The sequence below is a fragment of the Coccinella septempunctata genome, chromosome 2, assembly GCF_907165205.1.
Source record: "Coccinella septempunctata chromosome 2, icCocSept1.1, whole genome shotgun sequence".
NCBI classification, from domain to species: domain Eukaryota; kingdom Metazoa; phylum Arthropoda; class Insecta; order Coleoptera; family Coccinellidae; genus Coccinella; species Coccinella septempunctata.
Window position 1 is genome coordinate 45365622 of NC_058190.1, and position 20933 is coordinate 45386554.

The 20933-nt window shown below is 32.1% G+C and overlaps 5 protein-coding genes across 5 annotated transcripts; 2 read left to right on the plus strand and 3 right to left on the minus strand.

Moving 5' to 3' along the window:
- Positions 1–17: 17 nt before the first annotated feature.
- LOC123306414 (U3 small nucleolar RNA-associated protein 6 homolog) lies at positions 18–2475 on the minus strand. Its single transcript, XM_044888398.1, has 3 exons — positions 1503–2475; positions 811–1438; positions 18–615 (listed from the first exon to the last, which is right to left on the minus strand). Exons 1-3 carry the CDS (start codon positions 2314–2316, stop codon positions 315–317), a joined length of 1743 nt encoding a protein of 580 aa, XP_044744333.1. The 5' UTR covers positions 2317–2475; the 3' UTR covers positions 18–314.
- A 421-nt stretch (positions 2476–2896) lies between these two features.
- LOC123306415 lies at positions 2897–4390 on the minus strand. The gene is made up of 3 exons (XM_044888399.1): positions 4180–4390; positions 3937–4128; positions 2897–3648 (listed from the first exon to the last, which is right to left on the minus strand). The coding sequence occupies exons 1-3, from the start codon at positions 4315–4317 to the stop codon at positions 2962–2964; spliced, it is 1017 nt and encodes a 338-aa protein (XP_044744334.1). The 5' UTR covers positions 4318–4390; the 3' UTR covers positions 2897–2961.
- Positions 4391–4640: 250 nt separating this feature from the next.
- LOC123306417 (ras-related protein Rab-1A) lies at positions 4641–8786 on the plus strand. The gene is made up of 6 exons (XM_044888401.1): positions 4641–4810; positions 6464–6536; positions 7097–7144; positions 7203–7478; positions 7743–7951; positions 8185–8786. The coding sequence occupies exons 1-5, from the start codon at positions 4797–4799 to the stop codon at positions 7938–7940; spliced, it is 609 nt and encodes a 202-aa protein (XP_044744336.1). The 5' UTR covers positions 4641–4796; the 3' UTR covers positions 7941–7951; positions 8185–8786.
- A 569-nt stretch (positions 8787–9355) lies between these two features.
- Positions 9356–18442, plus strand: LOC123306399 (enhancer of polycomb homolog 1). Its single transcript, XM_044888381.1, has 9 exons — positions 9356–10146; positions 10459–10597; positions 11121–11362; positions 11554–11952; positions 12045–12254; positions 12535–13091; positions 14630–15219; positions 15702–15828; positions 16385–18442. Exons 1-9 carry the CDS (start codon positions 9994–9996, stop codon positions 16536–16538), a joined length of 2571 nt encoding a protein of 856 aa, XP_044744316.1. The 5' UTR covers positions 9356–9993; the 3' UTR covers positions 16539–18442.
- Positions 18443–19564: 1122 nt separating this feature from the next.
- On the minus strand, positions 19565–20843 carry LOC123306400 (translin). The gene is made up of 4 exons (XM_044888382.1): positions 20642–20843; positions 20281–20587; positions 19978–20051; positions 19565–19922 (listed from the first exon to the last, which is right to left on the minus strand). The coding sequence occupies exons 1-4, from the start codon at positions 20720–20722 to the stop codon at positions 19668–19670; spliced, it is 717 nt and encodes a 238-aa protein (XP_044744317.1). The 5' UTR covers positions 20723–20843; the 3' UTR covers positions 19565–19667.
- Between the last annotated feature and the right edge of the window lie 90 nt (positions 20844–20933).

A 20933-nucleotide genomic window follows, 5' to 3' on the forward strand; every position in this document is an offset into this window, starting at 1 on the left:
TATCAACACCCACATTCTATCTGCATCATAAATGAAGTTCAATTGCCAAAAATGGAAAGTATTTCTCTCATTAAATAAAATACACTTTCAATTTCCAATACAGCTCAACCAAGGTTATTCAATAAGACAAATTTTTTGGAAAACAAGTTATATTTGTATCTTCGGCTTAAAAAGTAAACAAGGTATAAAAGCAATATTCAATAATAATGTCAACTTAAATCAAAATCGATGTGTATAGTGAGAATTCAAATAGGAAATGGAGGGATCATAGACTAATAAAGTCTATGGGAGGGATTGATCTCTGCCTTAAAAACTCATGATTCACTAATCAATTTTTTATAGATTTCATTGACTTGTTGCCAAAGAAGGGGAGGTAACTTATTTTTTGACTCTTGACAGATTCTGGTTATTTGATTCTGCAAATCATTAGGTTTTCTGAATAAAATGAATTTTATGTAATTAATCCAAACGTCAACATCTTCTTCACCAAATTGTGCACAGGCAAGTTCATGCACTTTCTGCCAGCTATCATGGTCAATGTTCATTTGTGAAAATTCCAACTTTCCCATGAGAAGATGTAGCTCTTTGCAATAAGGTCTCTCTAAAGCAAGGGTGCTGAAAAAGAATTAGTTTCTTACATAAGAATGTTATAGATGATATGATATTTTTATGTCTGTGATTGGTTCAACTGTTATCTAGAAATGTATATGTAGGTGAGAATTTGAAATTGAATTTACCAAATTGGAAAATCTGTTCTAATTAAATTAACTGGCTATAATTCAAGGCCATAATGTTTACAACTAAACTTACCTATATCTTGCTCTAGCTACATCAATTCCTTCATGAAAAGCAATCCACTCGATATATTTTGGCTTTAAAACATCAGAAATTTCAGGAGGTTGTCTGACACCATCCTCAAATATTACTCTCATCTTATCATTCTCTGAAATCAATAAATGGAACCTCAAGAGCATCAACCATAAAGTGAGTGCCCTTTCTTGTAATGCTAATACACCTAGCTTAAATGTAACGTTCACATCATTGACGCTATCTGTTTTGATAGCATATCTCAATTGCATTTTCCACAATTCTTCTGACTGTGGAAAAATACTAGTGGCTTCTTCAAGCGTTTTTCTGGCTTCATCATCTGGCATCATTTCCACCCATATATTGTAATGATATTCTTCCAAGCATTTATCACGATGGGCTTGTTGGAGAGCTGTTTTCAGTAAACCTTCTCTATCAATACTTTGTGTCTGTACATTTTCTTCCTGTATTTCAATGAGAGTTTCCAAGTAATTACTCCATAATTTTTTTTTTCTATCCTCAGCTACCAGCAGTAAGCCTTGCTCATATTTATCTATGCAATACATTATGCATGATTTAGCAAAACTATTTGATCTTGGCTGTTCATTAGGATTGGTGACAAAATGCATACCTAAAATCATTTATTTATTCAAACTAGCATCATAATTATTAGTTTAGGGATCAATTTATCTTACCTTTTTTTTCTCTCTTAGCTAATGTGTGCCAGACTACGTCTTCACTAGAGTGATTCTGGAATAAATGGTCCAAAATCAACTGCTGTGCAGGATTTGTATAATTATGACCTTCCAAAATAGCCAGTGTTGAAATAATATACTCTAAATTCTTAATGTTCTTTAGGATTAAATTAACATAGGTTTTGATTTTTTCACCACATTTATTTTCTTTGAACAATCTTTGCTCAGGTGAACAATCATTACTCGATACCTGATTAATCTCTAATTCAATTGCAGTACTGAATAAAACAGTACTTTCTGGATTTACTGTTAAGCCTTTATGAAGTATCTGTAGAGCTTTATCAGTATCATTCAAATGACAATACCATCCAGCAGCTAATTTCCATACTTCAGGCTTATAGGAGAACATTTTAATCATGTTGTCAACAGCTTGTGAAGCTGAAGGGGTGTAGTTATTTTCTTTACAGAATTTATAAAAACCTTCATGAAGGGAATATTCATTGGGAAATCTTTGTAGGGCAGTTTCATACAATCTTCTTATCCTCCTAATTATACTGTTCTCCACTGAATTTTTTTTCTCAGATGTTTTCTTTTTGTCACGGCATTTTCTAATTTTGTTCAATATCAGATTTTCGTGCGTAATATAGCTTCTATAATCATCAATATTCTTAGAAACATTATTTATTTTGGATTCCATGTGTCTTCTTGCTACAACAATACGACGAATTGTATCATCAGACAATAATTTGGATTGTTTGAGATCTTCCAATTCTTTGACAGTTATTTCAGACGTTTTCTGTACCAACTCTGCCATTTTGAAAATACAGGTTTAAAGAAATTTAATGAACACTGAATTATCCTTAAGTTATGCTAGTTTTAATTTTTCTTCGAAAAGTTTTCATATGTATTTTCGAAATATTTGTTTTTACCTCGGATTTCATAACCTCAATATTATTAACCATAGACAGAGTTGTGTCGTTCCATAGAGTTGATACTATTTGCATAGAAGTTTTAAGTAGAGCACAGAGCCAAAGATTTACTTCTTTGACAGAACACATATACAGACTGTTGATTGTTTTTAAACTGGGTTTTTTTCAACAAAAGTAGTCCATAAACAGAAGTTAGACCTGGTCAAAATTAAGTGTTTCACCAAAAGCACCTATACAAAACTCTCAAAATTAAAATAATGGAGTTGAGCTTTGCATGCCTTCCTATTTGATGTTTGATTCTGAAGGAATGTCCCAAATGCAGGAGTTGCATGTATGTAACAGAATGTTGCATTCACACAACACTAATATCAAAAATTAACCTTCCTCTTGGCTATCTGCAGAGATATAGAATATATCAAAATGGGCTGAATATTATCAGTAATGTTAAATAACGAATTAAGAATATTAGTTATTTGAATTCTTTTATTATTAGTTATCATATTCAATTATTTCCATGTATTAAAAATAATTTACAAATTATCAATATATTCCTGAGTATCAATATTGTCCATTTGAAAATCTAGTGATGCACTCAATGAAGGCTTATCATTTTCATTCGATTTCAATTCTGAATTAGGAGTAATTTCCTTACTGGTGCTTGCTAACATATCAGAAAAATTTTTTAGAGAATTTGGGTTTGGAAATTTCATTAATGACAAGTCCTGATCTGAAGAAGACTCCTCAAATATATCATCATGTTTGCTAGAAGTGCTTTCAGCTTTTATCCCATCAGCAAGATGTTCCTTATCAATTTCAAAAGCATGGTTTGAATCACCCGATCCTGAATCAGAAATGTTCTCTTCAATTTGACATTGAGGTTCTCTAGATGTCGTATTTTTTGTTTTCCTTTTTTTATTACAGTTAATATTCACTTCTACTGGTTCAGCTAAAGATGGATCATTTCTATATGCCTCTAACAATTCACTGAGATGCTGAATTCTTTTTTTCTTTTCATTCAAGAGTAAAACAAAGTTTCTCAACATCATTTGTTCATCAATAATCTTCCTATCAACTAATTCCTCCAATTTTTTTTTATATTCATCAACATCCCTCTTAAGACAATCATTGTCATATAAGAGCTTCTTGCACTGTTTATCTGAATGTGCCTTTTGAGATTGAAGGTCATCAATGAAACTCCCTATAGAAGAACTGCTAGCCTGAAAATAAAAATTCAATGAGTGATCTGATCTTCCACTATCTGGTTCTTGAATATTTTCATGCATTTTTTAATCAATCTCTGCAATCTTTTTTTTTTACTATTATTACTAGCCAATGATATGATAAACCATCAAAATAGAGCCTTCCAACTTTATTAACAGATTAGGCCTTTTGAATCAAGCATGACAAAAAAAATAAAATCATCCCTGAAAATTACACATTTCAGGAAATTTCAAAATATGAGAGTCATCTTATATTATATAATTCTAAGGAATAATTGTTTTCACCTTGTTGATATTGCAAGTGAAGTATTTGACTTGAAGATGGGAATTCACATCCTCAATCACAGTTAGGTTGTTATTACACAAGTTGAACTTCACTCTACATGGATTTTCAAAGAGAGAAATCAATTTTTCGAAGTAGTCATCCTCGCTTAGACCTAGTTTATCAGCTTGATGTTTCAAATTTTGCTCTAGAATCTACATTACATAAGGAAAAGTTATTCCAATTTCATTTTATTTTCAATCTACCATCGACTTGAATATTAAGAATTCCTCGTTAGTTTCTTGGAATATAACAAGGGAGAGACATTTTATACCAAAATCGGCTTGAACTCTTATACCACTTTCCTCAATCTTCCTATATAATACTCGTTCTTTAATATCCATTACTCAGGGAAAAAAATTCAAATTTGAAATTATCATGGAAATTATGATGGTGTCATAACCTCGTTTTTTATTTCAACCATAGAGTGGAAATTTGTGTTTACTGGAATGTGTTTTCAGGAATGAAAATTTGTGCGATGAACCAAACTGGAAAATTGAAAACCTGCAAAATTGCAGAACTCGTGAATTTTTCGAAATAAAGAAAACCTCGAAGCTAGTTCTCGAATTTTGAATTTGAAACGAAGACGGAATTCCACGGAGTATCATGAATGTCAGCTGTCAGTACCTCTATGTTCTTATCATTTTTATTCTGTGTGAGCCAAGTTGTCTAATTTTCTGTGGTGTGATAACGTAGTGCAGCCATTTGTCTTCTTATAAAAGAACAGTTTTTCATCTAATAATTTGTAGTGTAGTTCCCTGGACATAAACAATTATCTAACTTTTATTGTAAACTAGTTAAACACTCAGAAAATCACGTGAAAATGAATCCCGAATAGTAAGTGCTTCTTTTTTTCATGTTTTAATTGATATTATCGACAATGGTAGGAAGGTGTATTTTGACGTTAATTGCGCATTCCTTGAAAATATTTTAATGTTTCCTGGTCATTCTTTGAAGACAAAACGTTCGTTCGCCTAGAAGTAATATGGATCAATTTTGAACAAACTTATATATCACTATTTTCTTTTGTATGTGTTGTCATAAGACAGCTTTCCTTTTAGTGGAAATAGTTACAATTCTACCTACGTCACTTGAAATTGGCACCTTGCAATGATTCATCAATTTGCATACCTTCCAATAGTTTTCCTTTCAATTGGATAATTGTTATCTATCTATTGAGTATCATTTTTTTGAACATTGATTTTGACCGATGTATATTAATATAGTTATAATTAGTTCACAGGGGGGCGTAATGTTTTCTTTGTTCACTTCATTAAATTTCCAGTTTGTTTGAATATATTGAAAAACTATTGAAAGTGCTATCATTCAAAATATGTATGTTGGTATGGGGTAGTTCTGGGAAGGAATTTCAGTGCACAATGAATTCTGTCAGAAATGACTAAAGTTTATTTGTTATTCGAAGGAATTAATCTACATTTGTGCTTCCAAGTTGGATTTACTTCAGTGTCTTGAAGTATCTTCTCAATAGTTAATACTTACAAAAGAAGGTATTTTCTCATTCCATTCTTTCGTCCGTTGTTCTTTCAAAAGGGTGATAAGAGCATTATTTCAGAATCATCTGTTTAATGAACATTTTGAAAGTGAGGAATTCCTATCTATAATTTGGGTTTCCAAATGGCGCTGGCCAATTTTTTTCGTAACCGTCGTAAATTACTCGATCGACAATCTCCCTGGAATCCACTAGTAAAAAAAAAATAGTTCATGAGTGTCATATACTTCTACACTGTTCATTAAAACGCGTTCGTCAGGCATTTTATTACCGTACGTTCACATACCTCATCGTTAAAGTATATTGTGCGTTAAGGATGCATTTATTTTTTTAAATCTTTCTTATTTCTAGCAAACAGTGTGACTTATCCATATCTAGAAATGTTCGTTCATATCGTTTGTTAATGGTACTATAAATTATTAAATAGTTATTGAGTATTATTCTCATCTTCTAATCAATAATTAATTGTTATGGGCTATAAAGATGCAACAGAATATTGCTCAAAAATTCGATATAAATGTTTTACAAGAATAATTTTAAAATAGTAATACATCTAACTAGTGCGAAAGAGGCACTTCACGCATGGGTAGGGAATATTTTTTCTCTCTCTATTTTCCTTCACTCACTTCACTTTTCCGCCTTAGTGCGGGAAAATCACTTTGCGGATATAAAATTACATGACTATAAATTTTGTGAATTTACTTAAGAATTATTTTCTTCCGTTTTTCACTCTACTGCGGATTCTATGAAAGCTTTAATAAAATGAGCTGATTTATTATTTCTAGATGTAGATATGTGTTACATCGAAATGAAAATTTCCAAATTCGGACGCTGTATTACTGCGTATATTTATGGAATCACGCCCCCATCACGGCTTACTTTATGGGGTGAAAAGCGTTTTTCCTTATTTTGAAGTCCTCCATTTTTTTACCTATCTGAAGAAATTTCCCAGGAAATTCATGTATACTTTTTTTTTCTAGTGATTACTTGTTCAAACTTCTCCTTATTGGCGATTCAGGAGTAGGAAAATCTTGTCTGTTGCTTCGATTTGCGGTAAGTGAAACTAATAAATGTAGATATGAAGGATTTTTGACGAGGTTTATGATTAACATCCATTGATATAAAAATCAACAAATGTTACTATTTGAATTGAACTAGTCAACCACCATCAGTCAAAGTATCAACAAAAAAGACTATTTCATCGGGAAAGAGTGGATGCTGACCATGGTTGTGGTCTTATTTGAAATTGTCAGGCAACAACTCGGATCTAGATGAAAATATGTAGTACGAATTAATGGCCTTTTATTCGATGCAAATAGTCGCTACGTTGTCTGAATATACCCTAGCCGCTTGCGCCACCTGGGAAACGAGTTCCCACTCTGAGAGTTGAGAAAGTTAATTGAGTTGGACCTAATTTCCTACCAGGTGGCGTTAGGGTATGTTTATAAACCATATCACCTTATGACATGGAATAAACCATACTCATATCCAATTCTTGCCTCATTTTCCATTGTTTTTTCAAACTTCAGTTCATTCTAAAGAGGGAATTAATCCTAATAGAATCACTTGCATGATCTATTTGTCTCTCTTGTCACAGTAAACTTTTTTTTCAGGATGATACTTACACAGAAAGTTACATTAGTACCATTGGTGTTGACTTCGTAAGTTGTCTCATTCTTAAAGAGTTCATGTATTGATACATTGAAATATTTTTCTCAGAAAATTAGAACAATTGATTTAGATGGCAAGACGATAAAACTCCAAATTTGGGACACTGCTGGCCAGGAAAGATTCAGGACAATTACTTCCAGTTATTACAGAGGTGCACACGGCATCATAGTTGTCTATGATTGCACAGATCAGGATTCCTTCAGTAACGTTAAGCAGTGGTTGGAGGAAATTGACCGCTATGCATGTGATAATGTCAATAAATTGCTGGTAGGAAACAAGAGTGATCTGACAACTAAGAAAGTTGTTGATTACACCACGGCAAAGGTGAGTTCTATCAATTTTGTTTCACTTAGCCTATTTCCTACACAAACTTCATTAAGCAACATTTTTGAATTTATTTCCCTCAATACAATTCTCAAAAGGATGAAGGTGTAATCTTTAATGAAAAATAAAAACATCATTTTAAATTGACTATATTATTACTGGAAAAATTTTCGATTTAAACAATTTATCCAAACCATTTTTAAATTTTTTGTGCATCTGGTTTCTGTTCTATAATGTGGGATATTATTAGTGATCTGTTTTAAGGAATATGCTGATCAATTGGGAATCCCCTTTTTGGAGACTTCAGCAAAGAACGCAACCAATGTTGAACAGGCCTTCATGACTATGGCTGCGGAAATCAAGAATCGAGTAGGACCCCCATGTTCACCATCTGACCAAGCTAGTAAATTGAAAATCGATCAGAGTCGCCCAGTAGAATCAACAAAATCAGGATGCTGCTGAAAGACTAATGGGTCAGTAGATTTATATGATTGAATTAATAATTATTGAAATTCTGCGTGAAAATTCCAATTAGGTGAGAAAAAACCCAATATATTCTTATTGAAACTGTCAGAAGTTGAGTTTATTCACCGAATTGGAACAACACTGTAAAAATTAAATAAACAAATAAGGATGGTGATGATGATCTATCGAAATATCAGAATATCTGTCTTCCATTCTGTATAATTAAGTCTTTTCATTACAGGTGGGTGACTATTTTAATCTTCTGAAGTTTTCGTATGATGGCACGAAGCTACTAGTTATAGTACTACCCCATCTGTATAAATAGTTTTTTATTTCGTGTATTCCATATTTTAGATTTTTCTATCATTGAAAAAATTCAAATCAAAAAGAAGGGTCTAATCAGTACATATGTGGTCGGAAAATATTATTTCCTCTAAAATTGCACAGGTAGAAACCCAGTTTATTTATTTCCTCCTAAATATCAAATTTGTAGATATAAATATGATACATAATATTACATAGGATAATGAGATTTTTAAAATGTGTAGTTTGTTTTAATAGGTGTGAAAATTTGTTATCCAAGTGCAGTATAAAGTAAGGATTCTTTTGTTAATACATTTAATATAAATATAATTCCATCCTCCTTTCATTTTATTTTTTTTTATTTTTTCCGAGCTTTTATTTACACATAGAAAGTATGTAGTACCTTGTATTTAAATTTTGCATCAATTTATTTTGTGGTATCACTTGAATATCTGGAGAGCCTGTTATTATAACATTAATTGTGAGCTGTCTGGGTATTTTCTTTTGTACTGATAGCAAATATACAATCACAAAACTGCAGTTGAATTCTTTGAATTGACATAAATTTCCATCGTCGATATCAAGTGGCTATTAAAAGGTAAGTTGAAAATCTTTATTAGGAATAGAGGTGGAATTTATATTACATAGGTAAATGTTGAAATAGTATTCTTATTCATTAACTGAAGTATCATTATCGAAATTAGGTAATACGTGGGAATGGTACTTGAAATTTATTTACACAAAGATTGGCAACGCCCACTTTATAAGGGTTTGCACAGCAAAAAAATTTCTCCGAGATTTCAAGAAAACTCTTATTTACGCAAATCTTATAATTCAGGGATGACGTGTAATTCAGAGGCGCAAAGGTAGTTTCATGGGAATTTATAAATAAAATTTAATACATTCGAATCGCAAAATGATGTCCGTTCTAGGCTTTGAAACTCAAAATTTATCATTAATAATGATATTTTTGTTGGAATGATTTTTATTAGTAACAAGAAAATTTCGTATGTTCTGTGTCTCTTTCGTCACATCCGTTTTTCAATAATCTGTCAAATCAGTTGCTAACAGTTACGGCTAAATTGAATCTTTTATAACATCATTTGTAAACATTGTCAAGCTGCTATGTATATTTTTATTGCTAATGTATATAGCAAATGACTGGATAATTATCAACAGAACTAAAGGAAATTTTTTTTTCCACGTTTATCCGTAATGTGTCAAATCCCGCCATAACTTCCGCTTCATTTTGAGTGAGTCACATTGCGTTGTTCTAGTCAAAATAGTTACTTCATCGTTCATTTCTTAAGTTCAGTGAGAAACAATTGAATTTTTTGACAAAATAAAAATAACATAACTGTCATAGTAAGAAGCGTTTTCAAAAAGAGGGAGAATTTAATAATTATATCGAAATCGTATAGATATTTGCTAATAAAGTTAGATGAATGAAGCATCCTTTCAGGTATATGCGTGAACGGTTCCCGCGCACTGCATGTTAGTAGTAAATATCTATGGTTCCTAGGCAGAGCCGCCATGATGGCTTTCAGGGAAGCACGCTCAACAAGGAAAGTTTCAAAGTTGTTTTTTAGTATTTGTGACTGAGTGAGTGCAAACAAAAACAATGGGAACAATCTAGGGAAGACAAGGATTCGATTTGTGCCCGTCTCGGACGGTCCGAGACGATAAATATTCGTTTTAAGCAGTTTTTTATGTTGGCCTTGTCGAGTATTTTGTGCTGTCAACAAATATGTCGAAGCTCTCGTTTAGGGCGAGAGCCCTGGATGCTAGCAAGCCCATGCCAATTTATATGGCTGAGGAACTCCCGGATCTCCCTGATTATTCAGCAATTAACCGGGCAGTTCCTCAAATGCCATCTGGAATGGAAAAAGAGGAGGAATGTGTAAGTAAATGTGGAGATTGTCATTCGGTAGTTCATTGAAAGTACTCGGCCATGTTGATTCGTCCGGAGTGTTTATGCGCAACCGGCGAAAATAATTTTCAACAACAATTTTTATCTGCCGAATCACATTTTTCCTGAATGAAACCGAAATTTCTGTCTAATATTCAATTTTAATCCATTTGGTAACAGAATTTCCAGCTGTCATTGAGTTTTAAATTCCTGAAACTTTAAACTCAGTTCTTGTAAACAGTTTGTTTATGTCACTTCATACATACTTAACCACAAGATGTTGAAATTAATTTTATCCTCTAGGAGCACCACCTTCAAAGGGCTATTTGTGCTGGTCTCATCATTCCTACACCAGAGGTTTCAGACATACCACAAAATGACTTCTATGATAAGGTGTACCCTTCTACATACAAGCAGCCTCGACAGCTTATTTATATGCAACGTAAGATTCCTTTCTTCATTTATTGTTTACTATTCTTGCTGCTAGAGCTTGTATCAAAAGAAAAAAGTGTGTTGCTATGGCAAATGTAGTGAAGTCATAAAAGTAATAAAAAAAAAGAAGTTGTTGCAAGAGAACTAATGATTTTGATCAGAATTCTTGGCAATATTTATTATATGTATGAATTGAAGTATGAATTGAAGAAGGGATAATTCTATACTGGAAGTTGATAACATTATTAAATGGACCAATGATGTAGTATAAATCTTGAAAAATTAAACAGTATTTTGAAATAAAAATTCCAAATTTTGATTTACATTTTTTTTCAACTTACATGGGTTTGAAATTATTTGAGATAGCTGTATATCGTGTTAATAATCTTAATAGATTATTTGGAAATCGAATGACTCATTTAGAGACTGATCATATTGATGCCTTTTTTATGATGTCAATGTGGCCTTCTAGGGATATACCTTTTTTTTTTTGTCTTTTCACATGAAATCTTTCATTTTACCTTCCCTGCTAGCGTTTACAATGGAACATGATATTCCGGATTATGACATGGACTCAGATGATGAAATATGGCTGCAATCTCAAACCCAACGGTTAGATCTAACTCCCTTGAAATTCGAAGAAATGATGGATAGACTGGAGAAGAGTAGTGGTCAGACAGTGGTTACTTTGAATGAGGCAAAGGCGCTGTTGAAAGAAGACGATGATCTCATAATAGCAGTATTTGACTACTGGTTGAATAAACGATTAAAAACGGTAAGTTTTGATTAAAAAAATACTATGGGAGTTATACGAAAGGGTGGTTACTTCATTTTTTCAATAGATTCTATATATTTTGTCAAAAATAACCAAGATATATCTATAGACTACAGAATTTGCATGTAGTTTGTAAATGAACTGAAAACTGCTGGTCTATCTCCTCGAAACTGAACATAATTTTTTTTTAGCAACATCCCCTAATTCTGTCCGTTAAAACTGAACAAAGGGCTGGTACAGCCGCCAACAATCCATATCTGGCGTTTAGGAGAAGGACTGAAAAAATGCAGACAAGGAAGAATAGGAAAAATGATGAAGTTTCATATGAAAAGATGCTGAAATTGAAGAGGGATTTCTGTAGGGCCGTAACACTTTTGGAACTGATCAAAAGAAGAGAAAAAATGAAAAGGGAAAATGTACATCTTACTGTGGAAATTTTTGAGAAGAGATATCATGCGAGGGACTTCAGCGGTACCATTTTCAACGAGGTTTCTTCTATCAAAACTTCGTCAAGGCCTGCTTTCACACCTATTTTCCATAATCATTACACTAATCAGTCTTGGACCAGCAAAACAATTCTGAAAGATGAGGTGAGATCATGAGGATTGTGCTCCTTCAAGATCTTAACATCATTCTCTATTTCAAGGCGATTTGAACTTGATTTAACTCTCATATTTTTCAGGGAATACCACGAAAGGAGAAGAGGCAATATAAGAAGCGTAAACACAAAGCAAGCCATAATAAAACTGGTGGTCTTGGGCAAGATGTAGAAATGGCTGCTGGATCTTCTGATGAAGAGCTTGGTGCTCCGGCTGCATCTCCCGAACCTGAAGATACAGAGGATGAGGGACAGTTTGCTTTCAGGAGAAACAAACTATGCTCTTATCATATGGTATGCTTGATTTATCCATGACTGTACCATAAAGTTTTCATAATCTATCTGTTCCTTGGAGCATTATAGCATTGATAAATCACTTGTTATTAATGAGTCATAATTCACTGGTAATCAGAAAACTCTAAACTTAGACTTCTCGTTTGGTAATATCATCATTAGATTTTCCTCAAGGGGTGAAGCATAGAGGAAACTTAAATAAAATGAGCTAAAGGGGACCATTTAACAAATCCCAGTCAGTTGAGTGAATGCTTATAGTTTATTTTGACGAAATTTTCAGCCTCTACCTCAGTTAGGAAACTGGCCCTGGTGTTCAAAAGAAGAAAATGGCTCTGCATTTAGGAAATTCCGTTACAATCTCACATCTGTAACAGACAGACTGCACCAAAGGAGAAGATGTATAGGATTTGCTAGGCGAAGAGTTGGAAGGGGAGGTCGAATAATCTTAGATCGTGCTTCCACAACAGAAGATGACGAATTTTGGAGGACCCTAGATTTCACGATATTAGAGAACGAGCAACCCAACGTAATCAACGTAACCGAGGGCAAAGACATGTTAACAAACAATGAAGTTAGTGTTAAACCGGATAATTCGAGTACCGGTAATGTGCAAATCTTACAGACCGAAGTTAAGAATGAAATTGGTGATAACGTACGAATAAGTAACGGTAGTAGTGTAAGTGAGATGAGAACGGAAGTAAAAGTTGAACCGATGGATTACTCCGAAAGTGACGTTCAGCAGTTGAATGCTCCTCTCAACGTTGAGCCTCCACCTACCTATGCGAAAGAGGAAGAACAACAAATGTTGGAGTTCCTTCAAAGCGTGAGAAAGGAATGGTAAGTTGAACAATAAATTTTTCACCCTCCAAGTATAGCTTCAATAATCCAGGCTGATATTGTTCTGGCATATGTTTGGGTTATTGGGGTGTCCGGATTATTAGATTTATCCATAAATTTTTTCAACATTAATCTATTCAACAAAGAATTTGTACAAATTTCAATTCATTATGAAACGAAATCACCAACTTGTGGAACAGAAGAAAAAATTTGTATGTACAGTGTGTTTTAAGTGAGCAAGCTACATTAATAGCCAAAAACAGTAGTGGATTTTTGAAAAAAAAATTCTCTTCCTGTTTTCCTGAAAACTACAAAATTTTCCTCCTCGAAGTAATCCTTGCGAGTCCAGACACAGCTTAATATGTTTTTACAAATTTTCTGTCGTTACAATTTAGGAAATAAAATATGCAGGGGGTTCGCGCCATGGGGCATCAGTCGATTACTCTAATTCTAATAACTTTACAAAAATGAGTTTCAAATAAAACTTGCCCCTCTTTAAGTACAGTAAGTTTAATTATTTAGATCTATACAAAGTGTTTCGTTTCTTCTGCACAGCTGTCAACTTCGTTATTTTAAAAGGAACACCCTATATATTTTTACATTTTTGAATTCCTCGATAAATTCGAATATGAGTCTGATGATACAACTATGTCTGACTTCTCAACGGTTTTCTAGAAATTTGACTTTTTATTGCTACTTTGACATTTAAAGTACTTTTCTGTGCAATTGATTCAAATTTGGAATGTTTTTAGTCAATAAATGATACACTAAAAATTTTTTTGTAAATAACCATATTATATTCAGGGTCCACGAAAACATAGATCCATTATCAAAACAGAAATTCATCAAAGTTTTCGTTTTTTTATGGCAACCTATTTTTTTTTCTATTAATTATTTGAACATTTTTTGTTCGCTTTTAGTTGTTTCAAATAATGAACAGAAATAAATATGGGTTGCCATTTAAAAAAATTAAGATTTTGATGAATTTCTGTTTTGATAATGGATCTATGTTTTCGTGGACCCTGTATACAATATAGTTATTAACAAAGAAAATTTTTAGTTTTTCATTATTTATTGACTAGACACAGTCCAAATTTGAATCAATTACAAGAATAGGGAAGGAGCTGTAGTCCTTATTGTAAGTACTTCAAACTATCAAAATATTAATAAAAAGTCAAATTTCTCGAAAAACGTTGAGAATTCAAGATCAAAATAAACAAAATACATACGTATATATTTATTCATATTATTTGTCACGGTTGAAAATAAATGAATAGATATACATACACATTTAGAATAAAAGCACTTCTCCGTCTATGTTTCAATCAATGATCAAATTAAGGTTTTAAACTTGAGATAATTCATCCAACCAACATTGAATCCCAGGTTATGTGAATGTTATGTTCTACTAATTTCCTGAAAATAATCTCTCGAAGAATTTCACCTAAAATTCATTGGAGGGACAATTTGGTGTAATACAAAAATATGAACTTGTGGTTTTTTTTATTACTTACGTTTTTGTTCATTGTATTTTTCAGGCTACATTTTCGGCCAAAAACACCTCCCCCAGAACAGGAGCCTGTTTGTAATCTGCAACCGCTGGAAGAATCCTATTGGAAAGTCGGCTCTACTTCACCGTTCTCCTTGGAGATCCAGTGTCTGGATTCGCCAAGCGCCCTACTGGACACCTCGGCTTTCGTTTCAGATCAATTCAATTTCGATAATTTAGGCTCTTTAGATATTCCAATTACCGATACTCGGCAACCAAGTGATAAGATTGTGCAAACGGGCATTAATTTGAACGTTAATGTCGGCATTAATACGCTTACTCCTAGTGTAAATAATGATAATTCTTCGTTTAACCTCAACCATGTCGATGGTAAAAGTGATGCAACGAACACTGGTTCAGATCGTAGGGCCAACAATGATAAGACTATTGGTTGCTCTAAGTTTAACGTGTCAGATTTGAACGCAAGTTCTAGTGCTCCTTCGTCCAAATTCAGTACGTGTACCTTTGCTAGTCGTAAGTTCAATAGTATTAACCAAGCATCCGATGGACAGTTGAGGCCAAATTCAGATGCTGCAGTGAACAATACCAACGGAATCTTACCGCAATATGGTTATGAGAGTAAGTACATATCAGTTATTTCTTCCATTTATCCTACAATCATGAGAAAAACGCTCAATAAAAGTAGGAGAAGTATAACTGCAAAATTTAAGTAATAGAAAGATATTAGTTGTGATTCTTGAATATTGCACTTTCAATTTTTAGCGTTCTCTGATAAAGAAAATTTTCCTGCAGATAAAAAAAGGATTTTATGAAAAACATCTTCGAATCTTTCCATTTCAACCTTTTTCTGAAAAACTTATTTTAAATGTTCAAAAAAGGAAAATAAATAAGGGGAATTTAAATTTTAACGGCTCCTTTTCTGCAGGGTGCATTAGAGCCAATTGGCAATTGCTAGTGTATACATATTGGTTAATTTTTTCCAATAAATTCATCATGTTCATATATTAAAATGAACTATCACTTAGCTTTGCTCTTTCTGTTTGATTTGACATTTTTCTTTGTTATGTATGACTTTACATCACTCAATTATTATTTTTCAGAGTCCACTGGCAGAATGAAAAATAATAAAATGTCTTACGCTTTCCCAAGTGGTATGGAGTATACTAATGCCACCCCTGGTATCAGTCTTCATACATCCGCTCACACTCTTACGCTTAATAGTCATAGGTGAGTTTGATATTTTTTTCCTGATTGATCCATATTTTCGTAGTAAGTCTTCTTTTGAAGCTTCTAATCAGAATCATGATTTGCTGAAATGAATGGCTAAATGACATTTGTTATTTTTATACTTCATTAATAAACTTAAACAAACCTACAATTTTTACCGAAGGGTCATTTTTCCAAATCATTGCAACTTCCACGAGCCAAATGAAAAAAGGAAGATCTCAAAGCACCACGTGATATGGTGTAATTCATTACTTGAAAACTACTGAAGTAGACTTTTGTGTGAAAATTGTTATAAAAAGTCTGAAATCATCGCCAGCACCTATTCTCCATCTGAATATTAATCTTATGGTGGGTTTATGCAGAGTTACTGAGAACTAAGATCTAACAAAGGAACCAATGCAATGGGCAGACGACAAATACAAGTTCAACTCCTGATTGAATAGTAAATCAATCAATTTGAATCAAAAATTCTCGATTAGAAATTTCAAGAGGAGTGCATTCTTTCTTGTTACCATTTCTCTTCCGATATTGTTTGACATTGAATGTTTTGTTTTAGTGCCAACATTTTCGAAATTCCTATATCAAATAACACAGATTCTGTTTCAACTGACTCAGTAAATTCTCAATGTACAGACACTAGTGGAACAACTTCGAATAACAAAAATAAAACCATAGTAAGGAAAAATAACTTGGCAATGGAGGTGACGTGATGGTCATCGATGGGCCTGCAATTTCAGAATGAAATTGCAGGATGGTTGTCTTGCATGGGTTAACTGTAATCTGTAATGTGCTTCAGGTTATGTATACCTGTCAAATTGTTTCCAAAAGGGATGACTTGGATATTACCAATTGGCAAGAATAGATGATTCCATTAGCTAAAATTACGAGAATATTTATTTCTATATATTGTGCTTCACCAAATTATATTTATATAATTTTATGTTTTAATATACTATACAGTCTGTGTTTTAAGCTTCTGGTCACAAAATTTTATTTCTTGACTTACAGGATTAGTTCAGAGATTTGTGTGGATGTGTAGTTTTTCTTGATATTCATTACAATGGCATCAGTGGACTCATTTATTGCACGTCTCTTCATCTGTTCATAGTTTTTTTATCATCAACATTCAAATAATTATGGTCATTAGTTGATCTTATAATTTATGGAAACTTATTGAAATAAAAACATTTGGTTTTCTCATTTCCAACAAGAATTTCCTAGCAAAAATGTTACATTCCAAATAATTTCGGAGTCATCCAACTTTTCACAATTAACTTTCAAAAATCCTAATATCAAAAACTACTCATAAAGAAAAATTAAAGTAAACAGTATTCTAACTTCACTATTTCAAATTCGTATTCATTTAATGATTATTGCGAGATATCTCGGTTTATTCAGTGAAAAACCATTGAATGATTATTATCTCGCTGACGTTATTATCATTCTTCGGATATCAGTGGTGAAAACTCGTAAGCACATATTCCCTGTTTCTAAAGTGCGACTGGGGATTTGCATCATCAGTTTGTAATTGCATTGATCATTTTAATTTTCGTCCTTGAAATATATTTTATTTTAAATTATTAATTTTTACGTCTCCTACAATAATCCCAAAAAGAATTTTTAATTTCAATTAATGAATCATTTACGACTTGCAACCTGAGTTTCATTTTCAAAATTTCTTTATGGCGAACGACTTCTGTGTTTTTTACAGAATGCATAGTCTACTTAATAAATTACTTTTTTGAGTGTCTCTCTCAGCATAGGAAAATGTATAATCGAGAGCTGACGTGCGCCGATATGCATTGATTAAAAATTGCTTGATTAAATTTTTCTTTCTCTCATTAGAATGAGTTATCAATTTCAGTTACGATTTGTGCATGTTATGAATTTGAATTGAAATCAAAATAGGAACTTTGAACGAATGAAGACAGCTTGGTCAACCAATAGTAATCACCTTTACACTCTTGTTGTGTTCAATTAAGTGATTGTGAAAGAACTAGGCTTTCAGCTTTACATAATCAATTGATGTAAAGCATTTGGAATACCTGATGCTAACAAAACATACTTCTAATGTTAGGAGTTGTAATTTATTTTTTGTATATTCAACATTATATAATTATATTTAGGTTATAATTTAGTCTTAAGAATTCATGAGGCTGTTAATATATTATTAGTAACTTATTTACATTTTGTAATTCAAATGTTTTGTGGAATGTACTTACCTAAGGAAAAATTTGAAAAAAAAATTTGTATATTGGAAAAATTTACTTTGATAGCTTTTAATTACGAATATTGTTATTTTTGAGACGTCGTCAAAAATATCCTGAAATAAACCATTTTTATTATTCAAAAATCTTGTACATTTGTTTATTTGGTCTCGTGAAATTTCTTACTGTATAAAATTGTTGTTGGCACTTTGCATCCAATATTGTTAATATTTTTCAGTATGAATTTTTTTGTGTATATTTTTCTGAATATAATAAATCGTTTACCACGTGTTGACAGATCACTAGTAGACAATTTCATTTGGAATTTCTTAATCTGATTCGATAATGATTGTATGTTTTATAAACATTTTAAAACAAGGCTGTTGAAATAAATATTGGTATAGTTACGCTTTTTTTATTTCTTTGTTTCATTATTTTCACCAATTATAAGTAACCAATAGTTTCTAAATATGATAAGTTAGTTCTCTGGATATGGTAAATGATGGAAATAGCAGCAATAATTTGTGATTCTCTTGAAGTCTTAAAGGCTTTACACTTTCGTTTGATATTCTCATTTAATGGAAGTATCCGCTTTGGGTTTCTCATAAATTAAGTTGAACTTACTCAATAATGAAAATAACATACTCTTGTCAACTCCAAATACAAGAAATAATTTGTTATCTTAAGGAAGTATAAATTGGATTTTCAGTATTTATTTTTTTATACTATGAAAAACTTAGGAATTTTCATTGTGTTATGATTCTGTGTTCTGAATTAACTGATCAAATAACTGATTAGTTCCTTTTATTATTCCTGTTTTGAACCAAAAATGAGTCTGCAGGATAATATTCAAAATATTTTTGAAGTTTGTGTTTTAAATTATGGCTGGAACATTTTGTGAATGAAGCCAAAAATTTTAGTAAGACAATATTTTCATACTATCTCATTTTACAGAGAATATGAGAAGTATTTATCAATTTACTTGTCTCAATCCACCCTTCATTTAGATGTTCAATTCTTATTATTACTAACATACGGGTCAATATTATTTTTTTTTGGTTTTAATTAGAATTTCTGAATGTGAATATATGTAAATAAATTAGATATGTGTAAAATATTGAATAAAATCTGTTAACCAGAATCGAGAATTAATTTACCTTTTTCTAGTGGAAATGATGTGATTATTCACATCTTCAAGAGTGGAGTAGTTAAGTGGTCTTAGCACTAACTTGGCCAGAAATATAATTTTTTGGATCTGGTATCTTTCAATTTTGAGTTACTACATGAAGCTACTAATGCTGTATCAGCTACTTCTTTCTGAACCTATGTATTTCATCACTAAATTTAAAAATGTTTTCATGATTTCTTCAATGAAAAGAATAAACAGGATCCATCTGTTGATTTCCATGATTTAATTCAGACAATGTGCTACCAATCCACTACTATTACTCAACGTAAAAAAGCATATTCACAAACCGATCTCAAATTAAAATTTTAAAGGGCAAATTAGGACAGTTTGACTATGAAGATTGAATGATCATTCATTTTAATTGTTATGAAACCATTTTATCAAGTCAAGTATAATTGACATTTAGTAACAAAACATTATTCTTTAAATAACTTAAAATTTACTCAACTATCTTGAGTATCAGAGGTTGGTTCAGTAGAAGCTTGATCACCTCCCGGAAGTAGACCTCTTATTGAAAGATCATAAACAACCTCTTCTATTTTCTTAACATCATACTTCAGAGCATCAAATCGTTTTCTAAGAGAATCATTTTTCAAATTTAGTAAACGAAAACCAGCATTCAGTTCTGCAACAAATTTGGAGATCTCTAGAGGACGATTATAGTTGCCATAGGTTACTGAATTTACTGCAAATCTAGACTAAAAAAAAAACAAAACGTTTGCAAAGAACTACACCCATCTTAGAGAAACTCACTAATTCAGTTGCCAAATTTAATAATCCCATAAGGTAGTCTTCCAAGTCCAAATGAAGATGTTCCTTACCATCCACTGGAAAATACATTAGACAATTCATTTTATACTTGGTCGCACTCACAAATTACTCTGAGTAAGGTCTGATTACTCGAAGCGTTCAGAAATGTGCATTTCTTTCTCAGAGTATGATCTCTAAGCATGGTCATAATTATATTCTACTCTAAGTTTGTGAACGCAACCAATTTGAACAAGTACCATCATTGTTCATGAGATATTTATATGCCAAATAGAATATAATGCTTACTTCCAATAATTTGAGCTGCAGTATCTTTTTCAATCAGGAATCCTTTTTCTAGGTATACAATTAATGCAGCTAGAAAACAGAGACGTTGTGTTGGATACCTCCAATGATCATTATATCTATAATACTGTCCTTCAGGAATTATTTTATCTAGTCTGTCGAAGCCATTTCGAACTTCTTCAAATAATTCTCTAGATTTCTGACATGCTACTCCAATTTGTTCACAGTTCTCCTTATGATGGATAACTTGCAGTTGAGTGATTATTTCACGAAGAGGCTTTTCGATATCTTTCATAATGTTGCGAATTTCCTACAAGTTAATTATTAATTATTCACTATTCATGAAACGATGATCATGCCACACTTCTCTGAGATCTTGTTCAGCATTAATATGATGTTGGAATGGTTTGAAAATATTAGTGACAATGGTGTTGGATGTTTCCATATTGCTCGAGTTTCTGAGAAAACAAATATGGAACAAAATTGTGATTTAATATTCAATTAAAAATATTGTTTACTGTTTGCAAAACAATATCATAGAATTCATAGATAGATAATCTAATTTGTCCATAGAGACATAATTTTTTTTAGTGTTCGAATACAGAACCAAAGAGGATCTTTGACAGAACACTATTTCTGCTCAACCTCTCTTCTTC

What these genes read in the sequence shown, in the direction of transcription:
- LOC123306417 (XM_044888401.1), top strand. An exon ending in GTCTGTTGCTTCGATTTGCG is followed by an intron (nt 6,537 to 7,096) that starts GTAAGTGAAACT and finishes CTTTTTTTTCAG; the next exon opens with GATGATACTTACACAGAAAG. An exon ending in GTACCATTGGTGTTGACTTC is followed by an intron (nt 7,145 to 7,202) that starts GTAAGTTGTCTC and finishes TATTTTTCTCAG; the next exon opens with AAAATTAGAACAATTGATTT.
- LOC123306400 (XM_044888382.1), bottom strand. Translation starts at nt 20,722, where the DNA reads ATGGAAACATCCAACACCATTGTCACTAATATTTTCAAACCATTCCAA. An exon ending in CTGAACAAGATCTCAGAGAA is followed by an intron (nt 20,588 to 20,641) that starts GTGTGGCATGAT and finishes ATTAACTTGTAG; the next exon opens with GAAATTCGCAACATTATGAA. An exon ending in TGCAGCTCAAATTATTGGAA is followed by an intron (nt 20,052 to 20,280) that starts GTAAGCATTATA and finishes TGTATTTTCCAG; the next exon opens with TGGATGGTAAGGAACATCTT.
- LOC123306415 (XM_044888399.1), bottom strand. Translation starts at nt 4,317, where the DNA reads ATGGATATTAAAGAACGAGTATTATATAGGAAGATTGAGGAAAGTGGT. An exon ending in TCTTAATATTCAAGTCGATG is followed by an intron (nt 4,129 to 4,179) that starts GTAGATTGAAAA and finishes TATGTAATGTAG; the next exon opens with ATTCTAGAGCAAAATTTGAA. An exon ending in TCACTTGCAATATCAACAAG is followed by an intron (nt 3,649 to 3,936) that starts GTGAAAACAATT and finishes TTTTATTTTCAG; the next exon opens with GCTAGCAGTTCTTCTATAGG.
- LOC123306414 (XM_044888398.1), bottom strand. Translation starts at nt 2,316, where the DNA reads ATGGCAGAGTTGGTACAGAAAACGTCTGAAATAACTGTCAAAGAATTG. An exon ending in AGCTAAGAGAGAAAAAAAAG is followed by an intron (nt 1,439 to 1,502) that starts GTAAGATAAATT and finishes AAATGATTTTAG; the next exon opens with GTATGCATTTTGTCACCAAT. An exon ending in GTAGCTAGAGCAAGATATAG is followed by an intron (nt 616 to 810) that starts GTAAGTTTAGTT and finishes ATTCTTTTTCAG; the next exon opens with CACCCTTGCTTTAGAGAGAC.
- LOC123306399 (XM_044888381.1), top strand. Translation starts at nt 9,994, where the DNA reads ATGTCGAAGCTCTCGTTTAGGGCGAGAGCCCTGGATGCTAGCAAGCCC. An exon ending in CAAAGCGTGAGAAAGGAATG is followed by an intron (nt 13,092 to 14,629) that starts GTAAGTTGAACA and finishes TGTATTTTTCAG; the next exon opens with GCTACATTTTCGGCCAAAAA. An exon ending in ACCGCAATATGGTTATGAGA is followed by an intron (nt 15,220 to 15,701) that starts GTAAGTACATAT and finishes ATTATTTTTCAG; the next exon opens with AGTCCACTGGCAGAATGAAA.